Raw genomic sequence first — 10,609 nt, 5'->3', positions numbered from 1 at the left:
TTATATCTGACTTATTAATGAACGTGCCCGTCGTAAAAGCATAGAATGGTCGGACGAGGAGTAAATCATAATTTTACTACTCAGGGAGAGGTTGCAAAGGGCAGAGCTCGCGAAGGCTGCACTAACATGAAATTCAAACAAAGGGAAAGAGCGCGCGTGCGGCAAAAAGCGCACAACGCGCAATGCTCCAATGAGTGTGTGTAATGATAATGAGAGAGTTGTCCTTGGTAGGAAATGAAGCCGGCAGTGTACAAACTCCGAGTGCGCTCAAGTTGGTCCGACTTTCACTTTCTAGACCACAAATATACAATACCTAGACTAAAGAACGAAAAAAAATTATAAAAGAAAATTTAAAGAGTTTTAAGAGTCGGTGAAGTTAGAACATTATTTGATATTTAATTATAAAAAAATTCTAAATAAAAAGTCACAAGTTTTGGAAGTGAAATTTTGATTGATGAATTTTTAAATAATCAAATGAATCAAACCAAACATGATCGGTATGACCGTTTGGTAAATATTATCCTTTTTAATTAGCGCAAAAAATTATGAATTTGGAGCTTATCCTTTAGCAAAGCAGCTTTAATTGCGTTACTGCATGCAACTGCAGGGCGAGTGGAAGCGTTTATTGTAATTTTCATCCGCAACTTAACAACTAACAAGATTACGATAATTAAAAAAGGGGTCTGCCAAAGCTCAACATCATTATTTGTCAGAGAGAAAAATTATTTTCCCCAAGAAGCAAGACTAATTGTAATTGCAGTTGGCGAGACTGCGGCGAAAATCATTTATTAGCACCGAGGTCGGCTCCGAAAAAGCCCGCAATAAAGGGCTCTCATTTAGCTCGCGGTGTGCGAAATCACCCAAGATTGGCCTCCCGCATGGATAATCTATAATGTCTGCCACTGTCTGGGGCCTCCGCATCTCCACCAGCGTATTTACACGGCGCGATATATAAATATCGTGTGCAGAGCACCACAATGAGATTATAATTTGGCGTTTTCGGGGCTGACGTCACCGCAGCCAGAGTGGCGGCGTTCAAGGACCGCATGCGTGCTTCGCAAGCCAGCTCAAGGCTTTTTGGCTTGGGGTAGGTCCGTTTCAATGTCACTCGGCCGCTCCGCAATATCAGCCGGTTCACGCGCCAGTTTGTTGCTCTTGGAATTAAAGTTAATATGCCGTGCCAACTGATTATTTTCTGCGCAGGTTCTTTCGACATGACTTAAATAAAAAAATGTCAAAGAGGGGAGTTTTTTTAATGAAAAAGAACGTCTGGTTGCATAATGCACTCTTGAGCTAGTTGCGCAACACACACTGAAGAGGACAATGCTCCCTGGGTGCGATATTTCGCCAGACGTGCATGTGTGCGACAAAAAATAGCCGCTCGCTCTTTTGTCCGTGTTGGCGGACAAGCCCCTTTTTTCCGGAGACTCAAAAAAACACCCTTGACTTATATTTTACTCGCCGGTGTGTTGGGCGGGAATTTGTGGATGATAATGTGACGAAAATAGCGGTGGTTTTCTAGAATAAAATACAGGCGCAGTGAAATGATCAAATATTCAGCGAGTGGAGTGAGAGAGAGCGCGCGCAAGAGAGCTAAAAGCAGACGCATGCGGCGCGGACGGGGTTGTTCCGACTAAGGTCAATGCCCGGCCCCCTCTTTTTCAGGGTCCTGACCCTCCCCTTCGAGCGTGCCATGGCCTACCACACCAAATGTTGGTTTGCGGCGGTCGCCGGGTACCCAAACTCCCCGCGTTCAGTTCGTCGGCGGCGCGTTCGCCGCGCCAGCGAAACGCACCGAGGCGCACTCCGGGGCCGAGTTTGGCGACGGAGCGGATCGAACGGCTCAGTCGCTGAGAGGAGCCGCCGCTTTTTTATTTCAACCCCACCTCCAAAACACATTTCAATGACGCTTTAAGGAGAAAGAGATAAAAAATTTCAGCTTCTCATGGTCAAGTAAAAGAGGCGCTCTCTCGACAAAAGATGCTGGCAGAGACGTTTTAAATAACGAAAAACAATGCACTGCGGCTTTTCAGCCGAGAAGATAAATTTCGCGATACGTGCTGATCGCTGAATTTGATATCGCGGTTTCAATTTCATCGTAACCCCGCAAGTGCACAAACACAGAGCAACTATAAAGAAAATACACTCCGCGCGAAGAAAGTAATTAAAATCTTGGCACCGGCCTTGTCGCCTCTCCGGTGCAGTTTATTAGACACGCTGGCGAATCTTGTCATAAATTGTAATTGGTGAAACACCAAGCGCGGCGGCCATTTAAATGCGATTAAACGATAAGTTGGAACATTTTGCGTTCGGCCCCTTTTTAACACCGACCGAGCTTCCATCAATACGCAAATGCTGAGAGTGTTGCGCGGCGAGTTGTATAATAATTGTACGTGTTGCTCACTGCTTTGAATGGGGAAGCGTTTGCCAATTGGAATAATTATGCATGCAACATTATATCAGAACGGGCGCGCCCTGTGTACGGTATTACTTTAAACGGAATAAAAGAGTTACACCCCTGAACAATGCAATTACACGAGAGAGCATTGCGATTTCCATAAGAATTTTGCTACTCCATTAGCATAAAATTACACAAAGCCAAAATTTTGACAGATTAAGTTTGACAGTCAAGTTGGTTATTGAGATATTGATACAAATAAAAAAAGTCTGGGAAAGCTTGGTGGAAAACATTTACGGGAGTATAAAATGTACAATTTCATCAATTTTTATTGAAAGTAAAAAAAAATGAATAGGCATAGTTAATTAAAATATTTGATAAAAATAATTTATATAAAATTTAATTTTAAGCCTAAATTTAATATTGATTATAAAACAAGCCGCACATAATACTGTGCTGTAATATTTTATATAAATTTTTTCTTTAAAAATTTATGTTAATTAAAAAAATTAATTATTTAATTTATGATATTATAATACCGACAATCAATAGATATAGGAATATTAAGATTTTAAGTCCTGCTATTGTAGGGACACGGCAATTTAACATTTAAAACGTGTAAGATCAGAATTTTGAAATTTTAGACTGGCCGTAAATCATACATAGTTTTCGTTAAAAAAGTTGTACCTGGATCATGAAAATTAGGGCGAGCGGTAGGAACACGAAATTTTTTAATTCCAAATATGGTAACATAATAAATTGGGATAAAGAGAGAGAATAAAAAAAAAATTAATCCATTATTAAAAAAAGCTTCCATCCTCAACAATATTAAATTTTTTATTTTCTAATTATTATTATTATTTTTTTTTAATTTTCAACACTTATTTTGCTCTCCTATATATTTCCTAACAAACGAAATTTCCGGCCAATCCCAACATTTGGTTGTGCAAACACACATAAATTGATTTCGAGCAGGTTCTGTTCACGCGAAGGGGTGCGGCTTGCGAGGGGGGATGCTTTTGACAAAAACACAAATTACTAATACAGCAACAATGATGATGCCCGAGTGAATCAATAAGTATCATGTGTGCCTACGCATGATTCACGTGAGAGAGCGTTTGCATTCACGCAGCGCACGCATAGGGGTGCAGAGCACATGGGGTTGGGGTGCGGACGACGAAGGGGCGATGCGAGTTCAACGAACTCAGCAGCGGCGCCGGCGACCGAGGGATGAAGGAAAGAACACTTTCAGATGCATGTACAGCGCCGCGTGAAGATATAATCGAACAAAAAAGAAAGGAAAAACGCGCACGCACCCGCTTTGTCGGTGGTCTCTCTTCACTTTGAATAATATAATTCCTTATAGGCGCGGCGCTCTCTTGAGAAAAGAGAAAAAGTAGTGTGTCCCTGTCCACCCTTTGTGTACTTGTTCGGTGTGACACCCACGCCGTGACCATCGAATGCGCGGAGAAAGAAATATATTCCGGCCGCAATAAGAAATGCATTAACCCAGGTCGGGAGAGATATGCAAAAAACCCGAGTTGGTTATGGAAGAGGCAAAAAGAGCCGCCGCCCACCCCAACTCGCCCCCCAACGCCTCGATAAAGTAAATGCAGAGCAAAAGTCTCTCTTATTGTCAAATATAGGCGGACAAGGACATAAATAACACATCTTTCTTTCCGAGCTCGCAGCTTTAAAACTGATATCGATTCCGTCTAGCACCGAACGTTGACCCGGGCGGGTTTTGAACCCGCGCCCGCCCGCCCGCCGCCCGCGACCGCCCCGCCGACAAGAGAAGAGAGAGAGGAACAGCAGCATCAAACAGGGTGCGTCGTCCCCGACCTCGCACAACGCTCCGAATGTTCGCCAGGGTCTTTCATCCGCGGTGACGTCACGCACGGCGCTATTTGAAGCCGGCCGGCGAGAAAACAAAACAATTTTGCACATGCACACGCAGGTCTTTGGCCTCTCGCCATTACATGTTTGTCTCTGCCTGTGTGTGTGTGTGTGTGTGCAATCATCTGCGCACTATCTGCCGCTTTTTCCCGCTAATGATTTTAATGGAGGTGTGGTTGTAAGTGTGCAATCGGTCGCTGCATGCACCGTACGTTCTTCTATTGCGCGACGATGGACAGTTGCGAAAATTCGTCGTCCCCTGCCTTCGCATCACGCATTCATTTCGAAGATGAATGCCCCGAGAACGTTGCGAAAAGGGAGGCCTTTATGCCTCTTTTTGCTCTGCGGCTATATTCGCACGACCGAGAAATTTAACTTTCTTTTTCTCTGATGAAAAAGCTCTCGGTATACTTAGGATATTTTTTTGAAAATAATGAGCGAAATGGAAACTGATTTCAAACGGAATTATTCTCAGTTCATTTGAAAATAAAATTTTCTGTCATTTATTTTGTTTTAATGGATATTCATAAATATTCCAAAAACGTGAAGAAAACGAGCTTTGTCATCGCTGAAAAATTATTTTTATTCTAAATCAAAACAGCTTTTCCAGGTTTGGTCATGGTCTGCGACCCTATTCCATGAGCAAGAAAAGTTATAAAAAAAATCAGCAAAATTGAAAAACCTCTTTTTTAAATTTCTTGTATTTTTTTCTATAAAAAAATTTATTTATACTTAAAAGAATCTTCTTTAATAAGAAAGCGGACAGTTAATTAATAACTTACAGATAAAAAGAATGCATGCCAAAATTATTTAAATTGTTTTCTATGTTCTTTTTTTTTACGATAGTGTGGGTTCACGCGGTGGCCGATCTCTTTTAGATGTCGGGCGTTTTAGCAGACCTCTGCTAGTTGTGATACCCTTTCTGCTCATTTTTTTTTTCAAATCAATTTTTTTTCATGTATGACTTGAGTAGAATAAACAACAATATAATATTATTTTCGTTCATCCAATAAAAAGTTAATTATGATTTTGAATCATAATTTCTGATTTTAATCAGATTTTAATCTAAAGCATTCGATACAGTTTAAACCAAGTGGGAAATAAGTGGCTGCGCGATATGTTTCATTAACTGAATTTAAAAATTTGCAATCTCTACGCGGCCACGCAACTGCCCGTAATAACAGACAAAGTGCGCGCATCGGCACGCATGGATTGAGATTAAGTGATTATACGCGTCTGGTCGTCGCTGTAGCTGGAATGTTTGTAATTTAGCGGCTAATATTACGGCAATACAAGCCGTAAGTTCATATTATGCGCCCTCTCGTATGTACACCTCTATATATATGCATCATGCAATTTACGCGACAATGTGCCGCCTTGGCCGCGCAAGAGCGTTTGTTTACGCGAATATAATCGGTTGTGCAAAAGCACAAGAGTACTTTTATGTGACACGCGGACGTAAGAGTTACGACACAATTGCTCATCACAATGAAGAAGTTCTGCAAAACGAGTTGCAGTTCATCGTTTTTCAACGTGCGCTTGCATTGGTGACTCGGCAGGGGTGAATTTATTCAAATTATTTTATCGAGCATGTTTTCAAATAAAAATGAAGTTGTTAGCGCACGGCTGAAAAAGTTTTGCATTTCAATTGTATAATAAGCAAAGTTCTTCAAAGCAAGGAATGGAGCAAACTTTCATGATACTGCGTAATCTGGCCAATGTTGGAGTAGAGTGGAGTTTTTCTTTTCAAAGTTTAACAATGAAAAAAATGATTATCATATTTTTAGGTTTTAATTTAAAATCAAAACTTCACTGGAATTTATTGACTAAATTTTCGTAAGAAAAGATAATATGCATGGAAAAATTTTTAGCTTCAAATTTCGTTTAATTGTAAGTCGTATATAATAAAAGATTATGTTTGCATCCGGTAAAAAAAAGGAGTAATCTAATAAATGATTAAATTATTGATTTGCAGAATAATATTGGATAAATTATATTTATTATTTTGGGCACATACAGTTTTCAGAATAATGAATTAATTTTATAGCAAATTTAAATTTCAAATGCAATTTTTGGGATGGGATTTTAAGTTGAATTTTTTTCTTCAGAAATTTCAAGGCTTTGTCAACGCCTATACAGGACCGTCTCAATCGTCGTTTGGAGGCTGCAGCAGACTCTGAACGATGCAATATTATTACTTTTGTGCGGCGGTTTGATGCTCCGCACATGCAAAGGTCAACGTGCTGCCGCCGCAACTGCAATAAAATAATCAGCATCGCCAGTTCCGTGGTCTAAAAATGTGTACATGCAGCCGTGGGTTCGCGGGGACCATGGTGACGTCAGTGTCCTGCCCCTAATCAATATAGGGCGTGAAAAGTGCATTCTCCTTTGCTTCGAACGATCACCACTTTTCTACTCATTTCGCGCGCGCAAGAGATGAATAACCCGAGAGTTTCGAGGCATTGGCCGGAGCACCGGATCTGCAATCGCAACTTTGCAGAAATATACGCGAGGCCGCAAACTCCTGCGGTTTTGCTCAAATTGGACGCGATGCAGTAAACGAATCAAAATATGTACAAAGGAAGTGCGTTTCCTTTTAGGAATATCTTTTGTAATTTTACAGACGTTTCAAGAGTTAATTCACTTCCCTCTCTATTTCATGCTGAGTTGGCTCTGCATCTATTGAGCGCTAACATGATATAAGAGACATTTCTCAGCTTTCTCTGCTGGAAGAAAGTTGTTTTGTGTTTTTTCGAAATAAAATTTTCTCTCGGTATTTTTTTGTGTGAAGACGCTTCGTTAGAACAAATCAAGCCCGAGCTAATTTTATTATTAGTCAAGAGCAGCCGGCTTGGCTATTTTTTGCTTCAGCATGAAAGGAATCTGACCTCGAGTACGCATGTTGCAAAATATATATTGCCGGGAGTGCCGGGACTATGAGCGAATTGGCGCTTTTTCCGCGGGCTGTGGATTCTCTGAAACACACGGATGACGAAAGCCAATGGCATTGCTCTTTTGAATGTGCTTTACTTGGTGCTTTAGCCCAAGATGCATACGGACATCTCGTGATGGTATTTGGAAATTGCAGCAAATCAAAACAAACTAGCGTGGCACTCAAATTTAGCTACAATTTACTTATAAATTGGATTAATTTAATTTTTTTATGCATGAGAGTTGCCCGAAACTTATCAAAAATGCTCATAGGTAAGTAGATAATTTTGCAAAAATTATAAATCAACATTTGATTTTTCTAATGAATATGGTAAAATTATTTTTTAGATATTGGTGCAAATTTAACTGATGGAATGTACAAGGGGATTTACAATGGGACGAAGAGACACGAGCCGGACTTACCAAATGTACTCAAACGAGCGTGGGACGCAGGCCTGAAGCACATCATTGTCACAGGAGGGAGTCTTGAGGAAAGCAGAGAAGCGCTGGATATGGTCCAAATAGATGGTCTGTATTAATCTTCAGCATCTGCAAATAATAAAAAAAGAATTCAGATCGACTTAGCTGCACTGTTGGAGTGCACCCTACACGGTGCGGAGAATTTGAAAAATCAGGGGATCCTGGAAAATATTTGCAAGATCTGGAACAACTGATCAAAGACGGAGGTAAAAAAGTGGCTGCTTTTGGTGAATTTGGACTCGATTACGAGCGGACGCAATTTTGTGACAAGGAAACCCAGATGAAGTATTTTTAAATAAATTATTTCCTTATTTTATTATAATTATTTTCCTTAAAAGGTATCTCAAGATGCAATTGGAGGTGGCATCGAAATTTCCAGAGCTGCCTTTATTTTTGCATTGCCGAAAATCTGCTAAAGACTTGGCAGATGTTCTGTTTGGTTACAAACTGAAAGGTGTGGTGCATTCTTTTGATGGGACTTTTGAGGAAGCACAGGAATTGTTGAATTTGGGTTATTTCATTGGCATCAATGGATGGTAATTTGGATTAGACTGTTCATTTGAATTAATTAAATTATTCTATCTTCTTCAGCTCTTTGAAAACTTCTGATAATTTGGAGACGGTTAAGAAATTACCTTTGGATCGCATTCTGCTGGAAACCGATGCGCCATGGTGTGAAGTTCGTCCTAGTCATGCAGGGCATCCCTTCATTAAAAGCAAACCATTGCCCTCTGTCAAAAAGGAAAAATGGGTTGAAACATCAATGGTCAAAAGCAGAAACGAGCCATGTACTTTGAGGTAAATTTAAATTTTCAATTCAATCAGAATTTACATTTTTTTACATAATTGCAGGCACATTTTGGAAATTGTGAGCCAGTGTCGTGACGAGGAGATAAATTTTGTGGAAGAAGAGGTATACAAAAATACTTTAAAACTATTCAGTCATATTGATTAAAATCACTTCTGCGTAAAACAATTATCAGATATTTTATGATTTTTTTGTTCTACCCTCTTAAACGATTAATTTTTATTCTTTTAATTTAGTATAAGAGCTTTTAAGCTAGAATAATATTATAAACACCTAAGATCCTCTAAATTTCTGAAAACTGGTCAAAGACCGATCCATCGCACACCATTCGATAAGAGAGCCTGGCTGTGTTTATGGCATCATTTAAACCAGAGTGCTCTCGACCTTCAAAAGTTAGCCCCAGATCTTCAAGAGCTCCTTTCAGGCCTTTAGGAGTCCAACCGTAATTTTGCTAAAATTTTAGATTAATTTATTTAATAATGAAAAAAGAAACTAATGTCAGACAAATACCCTGAATGCAGATTTCAAATCAATCCATCGCTTCAGTAGAGTTGGAAAGTTTATGCTCTTCCTGGAGCATTCATTATTCAAACATAGCTTAAGGTCCCAATCTTTACATTTTTTTTGCAGAGTTAGTAAAAAATTGATGTGACATAAATGAATCCATACCAGTCCATGTTGCTATTGAAAAAAATGCAGTTTTTGGATGATTTAAATTGGATAAGCTGCTGCCTTCAAAAGCGACCATCTCCCTCTGGGCAACAACAGCGTCTACCCAGCTTAAGAACAGTTTTAAGCTAACACTCAATGGAATGCCTGCGTCGACTTGCTGTTGAGTGATTCCTAACAAATTCTTAAATTTTTTTTAGGAGATAAATTTATAACATGATTACCTGTAAATTTTTGGCAAAAATCACTTAGTTTTGGCTCCTCCATTGGCATAACATACTGTTGAAACCGATCCTCTATTACGCCAGTTTGCAGGTTGACAAGAACTGCAGGAAATTCTATGACTTCAGGAGGTGGCAGGGAATTCCCGACTCTGTCCTCCCAGCAAGTTGACTCAAAATCTATTATAATGAGATATTTGAGCATGTTTTTCTGGTGGGACAATTGCGCTGGAACTAAAAAATACAGAATTTTGAGAAAATTGGCAGGTTTTAATTTTGCATTTTTACCTGTATTTTGCATTAAAAATGATGGTGCTTCAGGCAGTTTTATTGACCCTGCCAAATTTGTTGTTTTCCATATTATTGGTCTTTGCAAATCTATGTTCGGAATGCCCTCCAATTGCTTCGGAACTGCGGCTCTTACATTTCCCTTTGAATCTGTAAATTTCTTTGCATCAAGCTTTGGCAACTCTAGATAGGATAGACAGATGTTGGTGCTGTTACACTTCCTAAAATTATTTATTTAAAAGGAAATTAATTTAGTAAAATGAGCTAGTCTAGTTAAAAATTGAAACGTACGCTGCCACATTCAGCAGGTTTTGCACAGCCGACTCCAAGGTTTTGTCTTTTGATCTTGTCTTCAGACCACTGTTCGTCAATGTCGAGGCTCTAACTTTTTTCAGCGCTGGAGAATTGGTCGGCGTTTTAAGATCATCAAAGTTTAACTGCACTCTAGTCTTTTTCATCCCCAGATTTTCAGCAACAGCCAGTTTCTTGCTACTGCTCCTTGTTAGACGGGTAGATTTCTTGCTGGAATCCTCAATGTCTGCTGATTTAGAAGGCATCTTAGACTGAAAATTTCATGAATTGTATAAAATGCGTGGTTCAAAATTCTAAATTATTAAAAAAAAATAATAAAATTTGACGATTTTGAGCACCATGGACCATGGAGGGTGGAGAGAGTGGGAGAGAGCAAAGATCTAACACAAACACACCATTTTATATATAAATGAAGAGACCAATAATTAATTTATTTACCTATTTTTCGTTGTTTATGTTGGATTATGACAAAAACAACAAAAGTCAACTCTCAAGAGTCAAAACTAAAAGCTCATCATCAAAACCAACAACAGCGGGAAAAATCATGTGTCTGATAATAAAGCAATCTGATTGGCTGCTCGAGCAAAGGCTCCTCCTCCCGATTGG

General features: G+C 39.4%; 2 protein-coding genes across 2 annotated transcripts; one reads left to right on the top strand and one right to left on the bottom strand.

The window, feature by feature from the left end:
- The first annotated feature begins 7,337 nt into the window (after positions 1–7,337).
- LOC132197970 (deoxyribonuclease TATDN1) lies at positions 7,338–8,706 on the top strand. The gene is made up of 6 exons (XM_059621609.1): positions 7,338–7,498; positions 7,574–7,753; positions 7,801–7,990; positions 8,044–8,241; positions 8,297–8,503; positions 8,558–8,706. Exons 1-6 carry the CDS (start codon positions 7,363–7,365, stop codon positions 8,658–8,660), a joined length of 1,014 nt encoding a protein of 337 aa, XP_059477592.1. The 5' UTR covers positions 7,338–7,362; the 3' UTR covers positions 8,661–8,706.
- On the bottom strand, positions 8,501–10,564 carry LOC132197969 (ERI1 exoribonuclease 2-like). The gene is made up of 7 exons (XM_059621608.1): positions 10,442–10,564; positions 9,983–10,254; positions 9,692–9,912; positions 9,407–9,637; positions 9,183–9,356; positions 9,024–9,124; positions 8,501–8,964 (listed from the first exon to the last, which is right to left on the bottom strand). Exons 2-7 carry the CDS (start codon positions 10,246–10,248, stop codon positions 8,797–8,799), a joined length of 1,161 nt encoding a protein of 386 aa, XP_059477591.1. The 5' UTR covers positions 10,249–10,254; positions 10,442–10,564; the 3' UTR covers positions 8,501–8,796.
- Between the last annotated feature and the right edge of the window lie 45 nt (positions 10,565–10,609).

This window comes from Neocloeon triangulifer, unplaced genomic scaffold, assembly GCF_031216515.1.
Source record: "Neocloeon triangulifer isolate White Clay Creek 2 clone unplaced genomic scaffold, ASM3121651v1 ptg000012l, whole genome shotgun sequence".
Taxonomy (NCBI): Eukaryota; Metazoa; Arthropoda; class Insecta; order Ephemeroptera; family Baetidae; genus Neocloeon; species Neocloeon triangulifer.
Note: the sequence above shows the minus strand (reverse complement) of the source record. Positions and strands in the feature narration are given on the sequence as shown.